General features: G+C 39.4%; 1 protein-coding gene across 8 annotated transcripts in view; it reads right to left on the minus strand.

Moving 5' to 3' along the window:
• Nucleotides 1-11,050: 11,050 nt before the first annotated feature.
• Nucleotides 11,051-18,869, minus strand: part of LOC104146861 (vasculin) — a 35,125-nt gene continuing 27,306 nt past the window's right edge. For all 8 annotated transcript variants that reach the window (XM_068927098.1, XM_068927103.1, XM_068927102.1 and 5 more), the window contains 3 exons: nucleotides 15,944-16,128; nucleotides 12,303-12,405; nucleotides 11,051-11,728 (listed from right to left, as the gene is read on the minus strand). In XM_068927098.1, coding sequence (XP_068783199.1) covers nucleotides 11,570-11,728; nucleotides 12,303-12,405; nucleotides 15,944-16,128 — 447 coding nt within the window. In that variant the 3' untranslated portion in view covers nucleotides 11,051-11,569. The remainder of the gene's footprint in view (nucleotides 11,729-12,302; nucleotides 12,406-15,943; nucleotides 16,129-18,869) is intronic.

Consider the following 18,869-nt stretch of genomic DNA (forward strand, 5'->3'; position numbering starts at 1 on the left):
AGTTTGCCTCTGGCATAATCAGGAGAAATCTTTTACTTTGCAACACTGCATGATACTGCTGCCGAACCAAAGGGAGAACAAAGATGCCCAAGCTGCTCTTACAGGGGAACAAAACAATTGAAGCGGAGAAAGATAGGCTTCTTTTTAAATGACTATTTGCAAGTGTGTGTGGTTTCGTCTTTTTTGTTTGTTTTAAGAAATGAAAGTCTAGGTCCTGATTTAAGAAGTATGTTTTAGATGAAAAAAATGAAGGTTTTGCATGAGAAGTATGGCAAAAACTCTTGAGAATCACCTTTAACTCAAGTTCAGCAGAGGGCAGAACACTGGAACGCAGACACAGGAGTAATTCCTTCACCACAGTGGTAACAAGAAAGGATTTATTTCTGCCCTCTTGGATGGGCACCTCCTGCTGTTTTCCAAGTAGCCTGAGACAGCAGCAGCAGGCAACTTTATTTCACTTGGAACGATCCCAGGTCAAAATCCAGTCTCTCCTGCTTCAGCTACAGGCTCCATGTATCCCGAAAGCCTCAACACAAAAGACCTTTGTACTGTGGAAGTGCGGAGCCACCTTTACATACGTAGCCTTTGATTTTTTTTTTTTTTTTTTTTTTTTAAGAAAAGTCTTTAACAGCTTTCTAGCCCAAAGCAGTTCCATTCCATACAGCAAAAGGATGAACCCACAATTACAAATGAACACATGACCTGGGATTTTCGGCCGTTTAATCCAGGATGCAGACAGCTGCAGCAGCTCTTCCTTAGTGTGATGACAAAAAAGTGAGAAGAAACGCTCTCCTCCTCTCTCAGCTCAAGAAACAGAGTATCGCTAAGACATACCAGAGACATGCTATCATTTTAATACATCTTATTACCCATCTCCCTTAAGTCTGGACAATTAAAACTGCTTTTATTTAAAAGTCAAAACAAAATCATGAAGTCTTATCTTAAACAATGGTGAGTATCTGTACTACTACTGCTTAATAGGAACCGGGTTGCTTTCCATCTTTGAAAAATGAGCCATTTATGCATTTAAATAAAGCTGCTTAATGCTAGCCGCGCATATTTGAAGATTTTGGCCAAAAGCTATGAAAATTTGTTACAACTGCTGAAAGCAGTTCCAGCAGGCACAAATAAGCATTAGAGCAGTAAGTAGTGCAGGAGAGAGTAGGTGAAGAGAAGAACACCTTATAAAAATCCAGTGGAAGAGAAAACTCCTTTAAGTGAGCTGCAAGTTGTTAAGTTTACTTTAAAAAGCCATCTCTTCTCAACTTAGATGAGAAGCATGCTAGCTGCAAATGTATAAATGAGAGCACATTCCAGCTATTTCTTTGCTGTCCTCTAGCGTCAGCTTTCTACACCAAGCAACGGGAAGAAACCTTGTTCTGTAGCCTTTTTTTTTTTTTTTTTTTAAATGCCTGTCCTATTGTGAACTTCAGTAGGCACATCAAGACCTTCCTAAAAAAGAGGCCAAATTTTCATCCAATGATAAGTTTTGGACAATGTCACTGTAGCACATGACTGCAACTAGAAATCTTCAAGCAGGAGATTTACCTCACAGGGAGAATCACAGCAGAATGGAGAATGCAAGTGATTTTGCTCCCAGCTTTTCTTTAAAAAAATGTTCATTTATGCACAACACTTGTGTAACTAACACTATAACAGAACTAACTTTCCTTCCTGACTGTTTACAATATACTTACAAATGCAGGTTGTTCTGCTTAAGAACATCTCTAGCCAACTCCAACCTATACTAGGCAGTTTTACCAGTGGTTTCAAGAGCAGACGTAGAGGAGCTCTATAAACAGTACAATTGTCTCTGCATTTAAGGGTTGGCACAGTAAAGTATCAAAAAAACTAAAATATTTAGTTATACTGATTTAAAAGAAAAAACCCACAAAACCACAAAAACCTTAACCAAAATAATAGTTGCACAAATCCTACCAGTTCATCAGTAGAGATCAGAGCTAACCAAAGATCTCCAGCACCCTCTTCTGGTTCATGGAGTACACACTCCACACTCGCAAGAAACATCCCTCCTGTTTAGGAGGCACCAATTATGACCCAGTTATGATAGACCTAAATGCTTGCTAATTGGATGCTACTGCCTGCACTCAGTGGTACTGGAGTGGATAATGTAGGACATCCTATTATTTTAAAAGTTTCAAGAAGAAATTTCAGCCCTTGCAACACTGTTCCTCTCAGTCTCAGTATGCATTATTTGTGTCACTGTATTAGTTAGAAGCTGTATGTCCGGGGCCAGAACCTTAATATGCACATGGTACAGACACAGGGAAAAACTGCATACAGGAGGCAGATGGAAGAGCAGAGGGCATTAACATGCAATACTGCCCAAGCGCCCGACAGAAATTAGAGCAGTCTGGCTTGTGAAGACTCCTCACTGTTTTGTTTCATTTTGGAAGGTTTGGGATTTTGCCAGACACCATCCCTGGGAAGGAAGAAAATAATGTAAATTTACTTGCTTCCAAAGACAGCACAGAAAAAAGTGTAAGGATTCCCTTTTCAAAACTGAACACGTGAACGACAAAATCTGGAATCACTGGACAAAGGCAGATGCCATCCTCTAAGATAAATGAGGAGTGATGCATAGGTTAGGGGTGTCTACGTTACAGAAAGCGGGACAAGCAATCCATGTTTAATGTAATTAGGGCAGGGGGAAAAAAGGAAGGAAGGAGCCAGAGATGATCAAAGATGGGAGTAGATTCTTTGCAACATCACTCTGAGACAGGCAGGGCAGCACTGTGCTACAGCCAGAGAAAGAGATGCTGCTGATGTGAGAACTAAGCTGATGAAAACGATTTCAATGAATGTGCTTTAAATAGACAGAATAGGTCATACCTTAGAGACACTACCCAGCATCGATCTGCAGTATTTACATGCAATACCTGAACCTAAAGACTGTGGAAGATTGAGAGAGGCAAGATAAATTAATAATTAGGAAGTGAAATGTGAAACAGTCAAAAGATGCTATTTAGAAATAAGAAAATAGAAAGTAGACCATGATTGGGAAGCTTGTTCTCTCAGCTAAGCGATACTGCTTCCAGCACTGCTTGGAGCCATTCACTTTTCTGCCTGTAATGGTGGTACTTTATTTCCTTCATGCAAATTGCTGTTGGGGCCAGGCTATACAACATAAAGCAGATTTTTTCCTCCTGGTGTTTGGGTACTCCAGAAATGAGCAATTACAGCTCTCCTCTCTTTTAATCATACTGGAGGTTTTCTCTCCCTGTAGTACGTAAGAGTAATAAGTCCTAAGTGTAGCAAAGTTCAAAGCCCTGGGCTTTCATCACTTTGCGCAGATACAGAAAGCACCCTTGAGGGACCACCATGCACAGAAAAATTATGAGGCCCTGACCAAGCAGCTGGAAGGGGAAGGATACAAGCACAGTCCTGGCATGGACAAGGACTGACTTTACCCTAGGACTTTGGCTCCAGTAAGCCAAAGACCAAGTCAAGCTTTCTGGCATGACAGGACCAAAAAAAGATCATGGCATGGGATAATACCATCAAGGTGCATGCCACAGAAGAGGTTTATGAGAGGACCAAAATTATGCTGAAGAAGTTCTTGGGAACAAGAACTTCCTCAAGATGACAGAGGTCAATCAGATGCCTGCACAGCTAAACACAGACTCCCACACGTACTCCAAGCTAAGCCACTACTCTACGTATCATTAAAGACCAGGAAAACCAAACATGAGCACAACCATTAAATTTGCATACGTCAACGTGTGATGACAACAGCAGTCAGCATATTGCTGCTGCTGGGCACTGCTAACACGAGCAAACATCATCAAACACCTTTTTCAGTGCCACAGACCCTTTTACCATGCAGCATTCCTCTGCAGGGCAAGAGCTCACCCTTCTCACCTTAACACCTACCCCTCCATACTGGTTCCTTTCTCTAACTGCCTGATTAAGCCAATTAAAATATTTGTGCCTTGTTACCCCACAGCTCTGACAAGATTATAGTTGTTTCAGAGGTCATTAGAAAAGTTTCTTCTTTGCTGAGGTTTTTTATTTATTGGGTAGTAAAGTCAATCTGTTCTGCTTTGGCCAATCCTAACTCAGTTATCTCGCACAGCAAAAACTCACACTGTTCAGGGAATCCATAGCAGTGGGGTATTTTTATCATTTTTTCTTAAACAATTAATCCTGAGACAGAAGTGGTCTCTTCTGGTTAGCCCTGGACATACTGCCTTCTCATGCGTTACCTGTACAAACAATTCCTTCAGACACTGCCCAGCAACTCATTACTCAGGAAGAAAGCGAGAACTTCATTTGCGCATTTGCTCTTTGACAGGGATTAAACACCATTAAAGCAATCAAGCACAAACTGCGTTCTTGTACTTACCAGTTTGCAATCAACACAGCAGTGGAACCAGGTTTGCAGGTCTTCACTGCACTCACCAGGTACTAGCTGTGCCACCAAAGATTTCCAGCTCAGCAGCTCTCTTCCCTCTCCCACAGCAATTACTTCCTATGAGTCTTCCTCCTTGCAGCTTCTGCTCCCCATCTTGCTCAGTATTTGTTCCCCCCAAATCCTGCTCAGCACCCTGCCACTCCTCCAGCTGGTTCAGCACTGAGACCTGCTGTCTCCCTCATACTGCTCCTCACAGCCCCCACTCCTAGTCAGCCTGCAAGGCCTCCTTTCTTCCCCCACCCCATTAGGCTGCCCAGGCCCACCTGAGAGCTAACAGACAGCTGCTAATTAGCAGCTGCTGCTCTAGACTGTTGAGCTAACCCCATCTCAACTCTCATCTGAACCACTGTCCATCCAAGCATTTTCTTCATCTGTTTTGGCTAAGAACACTAACACTGAGCTCTTTCACTGCCTAGCTCCATGAACTGTGTCTCTTTACAGTCCTCTTTGCCTTGTTCTTAATATTTCTTTAGCTGTCGTTTTTCCCTATTAGAGCAGTTCCTGCTCCAGCCTTACCTCACCACATTTGCTTCTGAAAGTCAGTTCCCACTGTAATCCCTACTCTTTCATCCTGCATCCTAGGGAAGAACCCAGCAAGTGAATCTTTGTGGTTGAAGACATCTTGGTCTATGCCCTGCTCACTGAGTCCAAACAGGCAGCTTCTGGGCCTGTTCTTTTGCTACTGACTCACTGCTTCTGTACCATAAAATAATCCGCCTAAAATACAAATATGAGAAGATAAGCCTTCAGAAAGTCTAACAGAAGCCAAACAAAAATATACATATGTATTTGCTAAAGAAAAATGCAGATTAACCCACACTGTAGTTGCCTAGTTTTGATCAATGCACGAGTTAAGCCATACTACCTATGTTCTTTCTTTTGATGTTGTTCAAGTAACAGCCTCACCTCTTGAGAGCACTCTGGCCTTTTCCCCCTTTCTTCCCTACTCTAGCAATGGTGCACCCTTTACATAAGAACATTTCCGCACCACTAGCTTTATTTGGAATACGCCTTCAATCCTCACCTCACAGGACTGTTTTGAGGTTCAGTCCAAAATCCTGTAAAGATTTTACAGGGGCTCTAGCCCTTTTTCCTAATCCATTTTTTCCATCTTAATTTTCCCCTTCTAGCAACAAACTACTCTAAAATCAGGACTACCATCTTTAAGCAGTAAGAAATATACTGAAAGAAAATTAAAGTCAAGTACTTGCAGGATAAGAAATACAGAACTTGACTGAAGGCTAGGAAACACAAGCCTGTGCAATCTTCAGACCCTTGCAGACATGCATTATTGGTTAGTCTTTAACTACCAATGAACACATACCATTCACTTGATACCACACCTGCCTTATTCAGTACTTTGGTTTTACATATTTAACACACATTGTCCAAACTGTACAAAACGCAAAAATCACTGGCCTCCGCATAAGCATATCTCTGGTACTCTTCCACTGAGACCTTAACCAAGATAACCTTCCCTTCACATTCTTGTGATTAGCCCATAACATTATCCACTTTCTCCAAATAAAGTCACAGAATTGCTATGAAAATTTTCAGAAAAGTCAACATTCAATTAAAACATTCTCGTTCATAGCTAAACTGGAACGTGAATATAGTCCCACTTTTTCAGAATTTAACAACTAATTCCTTAATCTCAACTAATCACATGATTTTATTCTGTACAAAGATTATTTGTGCATGTTGACTTTGGAGGTGGACAAAGCAGAAATAAAACCATAAAGCGTAACTCAGAGCAGAGAAAAAGTGCTCAAGTGAGCAGTTTGTATGAGTGTAAAGTACAGAGATGTTTTATCCTCAAGCTTCTTTTTGAAATAGCTTTCCAAGGTAGACAAAAGCATCCTCCAACCTTTGGTAATGAAGCATTTCATAGCTTAGCACAAACAACAGCTTGATTCAGTAGGCTTCTTATAATACACATTGATCCCTTATGGACCAGCTCATTTCAGACATTACCATTTGAACGACGTCTCTTGTTGCCTAAAGCAATGTTACAGCAAAACAAAGAGATCTGACAACTGATGAGAAAGTCCTTCTTGTTTGAATATAATTTAAGTTCCATGTACCCTGGGTAGGAAAGAACCTGGACACTCACAAGAAGGGTCACCAATGATAGCAAGAGGTATAAATGGCAAGACTAGTAATAACTTATTTTCTAAGAAGAATTCTACAGTGTTCCCTTGTGTACGTGTGCACGTGTGTGTCAGATCGCTCAAATCCTGTTAATTTATTATCCATGTGTAAGACAAGACCACGACCTACACATCTCCAGTTGTTTCCTGAAATGCAGGATCCTAAATGATTTCCTATCTAGAGACTCTGAAGAAAGGAGGAGGATAGGAGATAAGTGCACACATGGACAATACATTTCAAAGCCTGCTAATAAGAAACTTCTCTTTGAGTGACTGTCCATTCGCATTATCTTCACTGGGTGACTCCAAAAAGCAATACTATATAGCTATAATGGAACAACGCAGCGATTTGGAACAACACAAACACCAGTTCCAGGACTGCTCTCTATCAAGTGATATTTTGGCTCTAAAAGCTACTCCAGTAGAGCAGCATTTGGTGAAGGCATAAATAAAACTGGACATTAACGCGAATGGATCCTCAAGCTCAGATAGGATACACTTTAACTCACTAAAGGTGGTTCTACTTCAGCAGTCTTGCAACAGGAAACAACAGGAAATGGTGCACACAAAGGTTAGGATAGCACAGAGCTCCCAAATACCAAGCTATCACACAGAGAAGAATAAGAATCAAATGGAAGACACCATACTAAAGCAGTCATTCTAGGATAAGCAGGATCAAAGCAACACATCATTTCTTACCATCAGCTAGACTGAGTAATAAATCAGAGGAAAAGCTACATCACCCCTTCACCCCGATGTGAGGCACAGAAGAGCAAGAAATCCGGATGCTCGCTGGTTTCAGAGAAGGTCAGAAATTTATCTGACACGAAGAGATCCATTTCAGAGTATCTGTTAACTTAGAAGATGCTAACTCAGGCCACCATGCTGCCAGTCTGGTAGTGTAGCAAAACGAAATAGCGCAGGCCACCAGGGTGCTAAAATTTCATCTTCCGAGAATTTTGAATTTGTTGCATCAGTTCCTAAATTTGACCGCTTCCTGGCGGACTGGAAGGAGTTTGCAGTTCTTCACTTCTGAAGATGAAACTTTTATCACCTGAACCAGGAATCTCCCGCATCCCTTAAGGGGAACTCTTTCCCTCATATTGCCCCAAGCTCCATTAGGCCGATATGGAAACGTTTGCCCAGACATCAACAATCTCACCACTTGCTGAAAAGCATTCCCATCTTCAAAGCAGGATCCTAGACCTGAATAGGATAGACTAGTAAATGGACATTTGCTCTGCAAATATGGAAGGGAGTATCATTCCTCTATAGGAATTGTGCATTTCCACATAGCAAGAGGCTGTCCAAGGACAACATATACAGAATCAACCTTAAATAGCAAGCACGCTCTCAGGTATCCTTGCAGGAATTTAAGAAGCACATGCCACCACAGACCCTGTAAGATCTCACTATGAGAGGGAACTCCACATGTCCATCAGAGGATCAAATCCGCACAAAACAGATGGAAACAAGGTGGTGGTAGGCACTGAATTTAGTATCAGAACAGTACTCTGTACAGACCAAATAGTAAAAGGTACAAACGTTTTTCTAAAACTGAGGCCTTTGTCACAAGTGAAACAGTACAGATGGATTTTTTCAGATGCTATTGTGTAGGAGAATACAATTCGATTTCCTCCATACTTGATAATATCTATCAAAGATTGGGATTACAAGCAGGAAAAGTCTCCTTCAGAATTTTGACTGGGTCCAATACACATCAATGGACAACTTCGCTGTAATCAACACTACTTGTCACTTCTTCTACTAGTTAAGAGAGGAAAAGGCCTTATATAAACTGATGAAAAAGGTCTCTCTGGTCATTTTAGATGAGATGAAGGAGCCACAGCTCTCCTACGATAAACAAAAGTACGCTTCATACCACTGGCAGGCAAGAGTACACATCTCTCATCACCAATTGATCAGAAAACTAGTGATTGATTGATCAAAATTATTTTCTTCAAAAGCAGGATGGGAAGAGGAGCCAAGAGGATACACTACACTGTCAGCAAAGACAGGCTGGGTAGAGAAGGGAAATTGTAGTGATTACTGCAAATTATACAAGTAATTATACATTATTACACTTGTAATTATACAAGTCTGTATGCAGCACTCAGTGATTACTTTAATGAAAGTTGAGCTCTCTGGGCCCAGCACTGACAAACTCTATATCCACTAAACACTGAGAAGTATCTATGAATCCTTTCCAGAACAGCTAAAAGCTAACTAAAGGAATAGGCAAGCTTAGTCCAACAACTTCTTAAGCCTTTAAGGAAGACATCCTAGCTGGTTTTGAATTGCTCTAGCAGAAGAAACAAAAATATATCCTCGAAAAGGATCATGATATAGGGACGACAGAAAAGGAAGGCTGATGAACAACTAAAATTACATTGCTCTGGGAAAGGGATAACCAAAGTCAAAGAGGGAAAATTTGTTTTGTTACATACTAATGAATCAGAGTTCACTCTGCTTTACAAACTCCTGCACTGAGCAAAATGGAGTGGAACAGGACAAAAGAACGTCTTCATACATTTTATGAAAGTAAAACAAGGAAAAAAACAAACTTCGTTTCAAGTGGTTTGGCTTACTAAAATCAATGTCTCTGCGTATAATCATGACTCCTAAGTGTGAAGAGGGGAGAGTAAACCTGATGAACTAGTGAGCTAGCTAGGAAGACAGCAAGGATTGAACAACTTTCCCAGGAAAATCAAAATTGAAGGCTCAACAGGAAACCGTTGAGAGTTCCTCAGTGAGTGAGCAAAGAAAGCGTTTCTTAGTAAGAGGGGAAGAAAGAGGCCCAATGCATTACTCAGCTTTGCTATAACTAACTATAATGTAAGGTATCCAGTTCCTTAGTTGGAAAATCAAAGCTTTCCCACTTCTATCTCCTACTACAATGAGGGGCAAACTAACAGCAGATAGATAACCATTTAGCTAAAGGTTATACAGAACTTTTGACACCAGTTTCTGAACTAGCATGAAGGGTACTCTCTTACAGTTTCGGGGTGTAGAGAAACAGAAGTAATCCAAGTACCACCGTTATTTCTGTTTTAGTTCTATAAAGAGTAGTCTCTGTTAAAACCTGCAAATCTCGCAAGTCCATAAACTTAGTATAACATAAGTGTTCTACAATTACAGAATCTTCCCAAAGGATGGGAAGAGGTGACTTGTCACTGAACAGAAAACAGGAAAAACATTGAAGTCTATGTCCCACTTTGAGAGATGCCAAGGCAAGAAAGTTTTCAATTAGTAGCAAAATGAGTGTATTTACATACCACAAAGTGACTAGGATAGGCAGAAGACCCTGCTGATGACATGAAACAACCAAAAAACCCAGTAAAAACTGCATCAAGGTGCCAAAAAACAATTAAAAAAAACTGTGGGAGAGGGGGAAAGGAGAAAGATCTGCAAGGCATACAAGTAACAAAAGACATCATTATTGATATGGCAGTTTCCTTAAAGTCATTTTTATCCTTTTAAGTTTAGACAAGAGCACAGCATATTCCAATATATAGTGCCAAAATTAACGACCTCAACACTTGTATGCCTGCTCTAAGTAAAAACTTCACTTCATAGAAATCTATTTAAACTTAAAAAAAAAAATACACACACACAAACCTACAAAAAACCACACACACTTCACACTCTTGGCCCAAAAGTTTTAGATGTCATCTTATAAAAAAAACCTTTTCAAAAAAGGAAAAGAACCTCAACTTTATAAATATTTTTGCTCAAGTTTCACATTGCAAATCAGCAATATAAGACAGTGTAGTTCAAAAATATCTTGAAGGGGGGAACATCTACACATAAGCTATGTTAAAAAAGTATGTGACATCACAAAGAGCAGTTGTGCTTACAAATAATTCTATGTACCATTTGTACAACCTTGGGGAAAATACTTAAAGCTAAAAATGAACCAAATAAAACTGTAAGTAACACAAGATTAGTTTAAGAATGTGTGATAATAAGGAAAACAGTTTTACACTAAGTAACTGAAAAAAGTGCTTATTGCACAGGTATACTAACTTTGCTATAAAAGCATGATCTGGTGATAAAAATATTTTTACTCATTCTGAAATGCAGTCACTGCTGCCAGAGTACATTTAATGTAAATGCAAACAGAATTGTTACTAGATTAAAAAAAAAAAAAAAACCAATACCCTTGATGCTATGCACTGAGACATTACTCTGTAAATCAGTTTATTTCCCATGTAGCGGACAAATCCAGTCAGTGTAATTATTTTTCTGCATGTGAATAATTTATCAAAGTGCTTATTTTCCCACACAAATATGTTCACTGTGAGAACACTGGGTCTTGCAGTACCCCATAAAGCTTTCAAATTAAAGGTTAGTTCTAAAAATTTGGAACTGTAACATTAGGGTTTTTTTGCCGTAACAATGACTACACTACAAATGGCTAAAGAGCAATTATGTGTGGAAGAAGTAGAACAGTACAACAGCTCAATTAAGGAAAGGAGTTTTAGTGCACTTTGCTCGTTTTAGCCAGCATGCTACATTGCCCTTGTTGCGTACAAAGTGGACTTGAGGATTTCCATTGTAAGAAAGAAATGACTTGGCAAACAAAACACTGTGTCAAGCTGCCCCTTTTTTCCTCATAGACTCGGACATTTTTAAGACAGAAGCTTTGCAAGACATTACACAATTCTTTTTGTTTTTATTATTAAATGAGAAAGTCTGATTTGTTACATTGTCACATTGCTAGTCAGAAATGCTGCAGTGATGAAGAAAGTCAATGCTGGGTCAACCCAAGTCCTCATTCTACAACATTCGTTTACAAAGAAATTATAGTAATGTTCAACACACCCAACACAACATTCCTTGCTTTCTTCAGAGAGAAGTCCCATCATTCTTCCTCTAATGGGGTATGTTACTACATAAATTAGATTTTTTTTTTTTTTTGGACAATACACCCCCAAAATTTTCATGAGATCAAAACAAGCTTCTACTGATGTTAGAGAAATCTTCACACATCATCATCATCTGATGTATCGCTGCTGCTCGTCTCCGAATCCTCGTTCTCCAGAGCGGGTTTGAAAGTGCTGTTTTTCCAGGGGCTAAATTTAAAGTCACAGATGAGGCCATTTTTCAATATGCCATTTTTCCGAAGGCCATTTTTTTGTAACTGAAATGAAAATAAACAAGATGTATTTAGATAGATAAAAAGCTATGTACAACAATTAAGTTTCATTCTTTTCTGTATCTTCACCTACAGGCTACAGTAAACCTACAGTACTACCTATTATACACATATACACAAAAATTCACTTGAGTGCCTTCACTTCTGGATCAGCTACCTGGATGCAAGAACCTCCCACTGTGCTAAGTTAGACTCCTGCAGTGAGCAAGAGCTCTATCCTCTTCTGCTTCCTCACATTCCTTGCCCCAGTGATTGCTCCCATATGGTCTCTCCTGTGGGACAAATGCGCTTTTTTCCAGCCTGCTGCAAACTTCTGCACTAAGGGGGGGTAGCGTCTGAAATGAGGAAGGGGCCCAGGAAGAAGTATCCCATTCCCCATCTACCTGATGCAGTTGGAAAGCTGAGGATGGAAGAGAAAGGAAACAACTAGTTCTAAAAAAACCCACGCAACTGAAACGTCAATCTCCCTAACCATCAAAATTACCAGAGACGCCCCTCAAAAGCAGGTATTAAGGACAGTCACCTGCAAGTTCATAATGGAACATTAACTTAGCATCACCTGTTCACTAATGACTTTGAATTCCCTCATCTCATCCTCTGTCAGTGGAGCACATGTTTCATCGTTTTCACTGTCTTCCTGCCAACCCATCTCCTTTAACAACCTTTAAAATAAAGAGAACAACGTTAAGGAATTTGCTTCAGGCACTTAAGACTTTTCAAGCTTTGCCTAGGTAGATATGTAAAGATCTGTAATAAGTATATTAATCAGTCCATAATTATTATTTTTAAACAAAGAGCTAATATACAGAAGTATACATCTTAGACCTTTTAACATAAAGCACAGAGGCTAAAAAAGTTATCAGGTCCTTCACAGTTGGCCTTGTTTTACTTCTACACGTTTGATTTCAAAGGCTGCAAAAACTGAATGGTTAATAGTTTAACAACAGAACATATGATTTTCAAGCATATAGTCACACCATCACTTGCATGTACCAAGTACTACATTTCCTGCCACTAGGCTTGGCATACAAAATACAGCCGGCTGCCCTCTCCGCCAATCCACTAAACACAGGGCTGCAACAGCCAGATTTCATATTACCTTGGTTCCAGAGGTAGACCTTTATTTATTAATTGACAGCATTCCAAGACATAACCGTTCATAGCATAAACGGTCCAATTTCTCAAGTAAACTCTTACGAAAACCAGCCTAGAAAAAAAACCTGACAGCTTTTCATAGCCTCTTTCAGTGGAATGGCTGCTTTCCAAAACTACAGCAATAAAGAAAGCAAAAGAGACAAGAATTTGGATTATACATATGTTCAGCTGTTGATGCACAGGGTTTCTCTTAAAAGCAGATGTAGAGTTGGCATTATGAACTCTACAGCCCATTAAACTGATACCTCCATAGCCAAGAGATTAACCTAAGAAGGCATCCAAGACAAATGCATTGAATACCTCCAGTGACTTCGGCTAGAACATAGTATCTATCATATACCCAAGGTTCGAGCAGAACCTAAGCCAGTGTACCTTCGTTTTAAAGCAAGTACCTTCCTAAAGGGGAAAAGAATGCATTTCCTTTGCAAAGCTGCTCTGGTGGAGCAGTAGTAAACCTCCTCACAATTGGTGAGGAGAAGCAGAGACTCACACTGAGCTAATCTACAGTTTTGTCCTAGATAAAAGAGCAGCCATGAGGAACACTGACGGCGTCCCTCTACAGCAGCCAACACCAGAGACAGTCTCTCACCTCAAACCCACAGTATCTTATGCATCAAGTCTGGAGACTGTGACAGTGAACAGCGGAGGAGCTGCACTGCTCCTCAGTGACAGAATGCGCAAGCATGATTCAGGACCCAACGGCCTTATATAGTTGCTTTTCTAGCACATGCTAATGTCAGAGGCAGGAGAGATTTCTTGTCATTTGCTCAGGTATCAAGTATTGCCTAAAGGCAGATGAGGTCATTCCAGCACAGACAGACCATGACTAGGAGTGAGCTTTGGGATGAGGACAAGAGAAGAAAATGGAGATAAATTCTTCTGATGCCAAGCTGTTGAAATCCCAAGACATAAAAGTGCTTTAGCTAGTGCCATAAATGGGACAGCAGTATCTGGGCAGGAAGGCAGTGGTTTTAGGTGTGAAAAACAAGATTATCTGAGAGTGAAGACTTTACGATATTTAACAATGAAGATAATAAGAGGAAAGTTCTCTTGCTGCAGGGATCAGTGCCTTCTTCATGTAAACAATAAGCCTGTTGAGATTTTACGTTCAAGGAGGTAAAAGCTACTTCACTCCCTCCCTCCCTCCTTTCAAAAAGCTGCTTCTAAAGTACATGCCAGAATTGATAGAGGAATCCTAGGGCTGAAGAACATTGAAAATATGAAAATAGAAGTTAGATGAACTGACAACTGATGTCACATCAGGCACTTCATTTACTTAGATACCAACAAGAAAAGCCCTTCAATATAACCCTCCCCATACCAAATTCTGGATCCCAAAATAATAGGTTTGCACTGGGCAGACCAGCCGGTAACCAGTGACACACTGACAACTGTTAAAACCCAAATAAAAGCCTGGAATTGGAGTGGGAAAGAGCATCCCACAGTTTGTGAAAGAGGAGCTAAAGAAAAAAAAGGTTTACAGAGCAAATAAGAGAAATAGCATCCTCTGTAATATTTGGACCAAACTGGATGTAACAATGAGGAACAGCGTAATCAGAAAGCTGGAGAAATAATATGCAAGTTTTTTAGGTTTTCTTTGCGGGGGGGGGGGGGGGGGGGAGGTGGCTTTTTGTTTGTTTTTTAAAAGAAAATGTGCATTTGTACATATACATACAGACAAAGACTCTGTTACGCAGGGCCAAATTCAGTTTAATAGTAGTTATTTTTAGCAACAGTAATTTGTGTTTAAAAGTTTTATAGCAAGCAAGTTAAGATGTTAATAATATTATACATGTATATGTAAAGTTTTATAGCTTCTGCTAATGTAAATAAAACTTAGGGTAATTTTAAGCAACATCATCTAAACTTAGGACTTCTGTCCCTTTAAGGCAGCACCAGGCTTCTAGAAACGCTTAAAAGAAAGTGAACCACATTCAAAAAAAAGAAGAAAAATAGATCTGAAATTAGCCAAAGTTAACACGAACAGGACGAGTACACAGTCACTGCACACTGCAGCTGAAGGGGAGCCCAGACATGCTTTATACAAGATGTGCCAATACTTTTATTAGGTATGCACAACTATCCAAAAGTTAAGCTGGTCACAGCTGAAGGACTGATGCAACATAGAGGGATTGTGCGCCTCCGGAACACCACGAGGAAAGCAGCTTGCCCAGAAAGCTGTGTGAGGGATACCGTTTGAAACAACCAACGAGATTTATATTTCACTCCTACCTTCTAGTCTAATATTGCTGTCAGCAGCCTACAGCAGCAAAGGATTTTTGTCTCCATTGCCAATGGAGGAAAAAAAAGGAACATAACAGAACAGGGTGCCTTTCACTTTTCATACTCATGAGAGAGAGGAGGTCGTGCGAGTTCCCTCTGTAGGTACTACAAAAGGAAAAACCCCCTAGTCCTAATGTGTACATAGGATCTATCACTCAAAAAGAATGCTGCATTTCTTCAGTTACCAGAAACAGCAGGAATTAAACAGACCTCAATGACAAGCTCACCTCCAGACTTTGAGCTATGATTTCTCAGCAGCACCATTCTCTATCAGCTGCCACTGCAGTTACCTCTATGAGATACTAGAAATACGTTTCAATCCTTTTCTGAATTTACTTGCTCCCTTTCCATTGTCTTGTGATGCTACTGATAGTATCAACTAAAGTCAGCTATAGAAGTAATTAATTTCCTCATTTCAACAAGGAGGAGAAACTGTGTTACAAAAGATGTTAATTTGAGCATTTCCAGTACTACTAACAGATAGGAGTTACGTGCATTATTCTTTCCAGATATGCAAACATCACTGGCGGAGAGATGAAGGTCATACTTCAGTTTGCTTCTTTATAAAGAAATACATCAAAACTTCGCAAAAAGCAAGTTTAAGATGTCAGGACACAACTCCAGTAGAAGCAAAGTTAGACTTTTACAAAATTCTTGTCTTTCATACATTCTCAGTTTTCAGATTCTGATTTCTGAGCTGGTCAGAATTTAAGACAAGCTCACTTACCATGAAGGAACACCTTTTTATATAAGAGTACATACCTATGTTCTGCCTCAAGTGAGCTTGAAAGAACATCCGCCTGAGGGAAAGTTGAAGATCGAATGATCTGTTGAGATGTAATTGAATCATTTCCATTCTCTTGCGGAATTTCATTTTCAAAATTTCGGTTTATATCTCTCTCATGATGAGGACTGTTGCTGTTATGTAAGTTAAAGGAGTCATCATCCTGTCAAAAATGATAATATATTACATAATTCCATTCACAAATAATCCTCTGCAAATGCTGAAATTCAGTGATTCTGTTTTAAGTTACTCTTAAATGGAGAAACTCTACGCTACTTCAAGGAATAATTGTGTTCGCACTTTAAGAGTTTGCAACACCCAGATACTACAGAAACCTTAAATTACACCACTGATCAAGTAAAGAAGAAAGCAGTAACTCCCTGCTCCGCCTCAAACTGTTTTTCTACACAGTTTGTGTCAAACATCTCTTCAAATCCAAACTTATTTAAGCTGGTTTTCATATTTTAAGAAATGGTAAGTTATGTGTTGAAATTACTAACAAGGTTTCCAGTTAAATAAATATCAGAGCTGTGTGTGTCAGGAACAATTTGAAAGCAAGAGAGCTAGATTTACTTCACTGAAGCAGCAGGCTACAACCACCATACTTCAACCAGCAAATTCATCTGCCACATTTAAAAAGATCAGATGTTGCTCTTTAAATCCAGTCAACATCTTCCCCTACACACACACACACCCCACAGCACTTCCCAGGCTGCTGTTACAGGAACTATACCTTATCTAGTCAAGAAATAAGAACTAGGAAGAAAGTGTATTTAACAAGCTGATTAAGTTCACTCAGATATTAGAAGCTCTTAAATCCTCTAGCCAGAGTTGTTTCTTTCGATTCTACTCATTCAGTAACTAGCAACTTATTCAGTAATTAGCCAAGTAGCCTTAGACGTTTTACCAACTGTGAAAAACAAAAAACGAGAGTGGGATTATCTAGCTAACACCCTTTTGACAATAAAATCCATACACGTGGTATGTAACAGCATTAACCATAGCAGGAAGCAATCATTCAATCAGCCAGTTCTGCACTTGTGAGGAATCATACTTCAGAGTCCAGGATCAAGACCATCATCCTTAGTTTCCTTCTGCTCTCAGTGTTATCTGCTTCCAGAAATTTTAGAATGACGAGCAAGAATTAAGAACAAATATCCCAATAAACACATGTGCAGCTGTTAAACTGTAAGTCTAGAGAATGTCATTCAAATGATCAAAGAAAATTCATAGAAATATTTACAAATGTTAATATATTAGGGCAAAATAACTTCTTGCAAGCATGATTCAGCTGCTGATCATGATCTGCCTCATTATGTTAGAGATGAAGTCTGTTACTGCAGGCTTTAAAATCCCATCAAGAGGATAATATTATGAAAGATTGTTGCGTGGCTATCTCCCTGTCTACTCAGGTGCACACTATGCTTTCTTTTTAGGATCATTAAAATTAACTTTGAAGTAGGACAACTATTACAAGTACATGATTTGCTAACCTTTAACCTTTTTTGATGTCTATTAGTGAACCAGCAATGGCAGGGAACAAGATGCATGCGCTTAACAGCAAATACTCCAGACAACACCTTATGTATACCTGTCCAAGGACATTAAGACTTTCAACAACTAAAACACTATTTTTTTCAAAATATACTGATTCTGAAAGTCAGCTGTGTACAACGGGATAACCAAATGCCTTGGGTGTAAGCATCGCGAAGATATTAAGAACTCAAGACAATTTCAGGACCAGAAACTCCCAACTTCATATTTCATTTCGCAGAATTCTGAGATTCAAGATAGTGCTTGCCAAAATATCTTTTTAATCTTAAATCAAGCTCTATTTCTTAAACATACACAAACAACATCACATCCAATACCCTCCTAAAGGGAAACACACTCAACCATACAACACTTAATGGAAAGATATAGACCATTCCTAATGGAATGGTACACTTACATTGTACAGTCCCATTACAGCAAATTTTATTATAAAACATAAAATAGAAACAGGGTCAGAAGTCACTCTTCCCATTATAAGGAACGCGCACTGGCATCACCTCTCACGTCCCTGAATCACAATAGTCCTTCCCCAAAAACATCCATTTTATTAATTTTGCTGACCTGTTGTTTGTGCCTCCCCCCCCCCCCCCCCCAAACCACTTCACTCATTTACAACAAACATAGGCTTGGAACAGCTTCATCAGGGAGAACACGCTACTTGACTAAGCATGACAAGAACACTTATGGCTTGTTGCTAGCTGGCAGCACTGATGCACTATATCCTCAGGTGCCAGTTAAACACCGCATAAGCCAATCCACATTGAAAGAAACCTGACACATTATATCATAAGCCTCCCAGCTCTCAATTAGAAAATAAGAGATATACGCATAAATTAAACTATTGCTCCTACGACTAGACTGAGACAATTTCTGGCTATCTGAACATTCCAATTAGATAGCAAATAGTCTGAGAAGTAGAACTCTAAAAGCTTGGATCACATTTTTTCATCAACTGTTTTATAAGATAAACAGTCAAGATGTGAAACACCGCTCTACAGAAAGATTAGGTTATGGTACTAAGCTTTTTTTTGTTTGTTTTTGTTTTTGTTTTTAATTGTTGCTTAAGACATAGGAGTGCCTGATGCTATTAGGATATATGATCAGATCCTACAGGAAGGAAGAGCTAAGTAGCACTGGAGAAAGTAGTACTTGAGATAAATGACCTTTTGATGAATTTTTTAAAAAGTTATTTCTTGTATTTAGAGAGCTAAGGCCATGACTTAACTCCTTCACAAGTTTCTTCCACAAACTTACTTTTCTTGGCATGGTATGTCTGTTTACGGCCAAAGAAAAAAGTAATTTCTGTTCAGTCTGAAACCTCTCACTGCTATCTCTATAACAGTTATGAAT

The sequence above is a fragment of the Struthio camelus genome, chromosome Z (genome assembly GCF_040807025.1).
Source record: "Struthio camelus isolate bStrCam1 chromosome Z, bStrCam1.hap1, whole genome shotgun sequence".
Classification (NCBI taxonomy): Eukaryota; Metazoa; Chordata; class Aves; order Struthioniformes; family Struthionidae; genus Struthio; species Struthio camelus.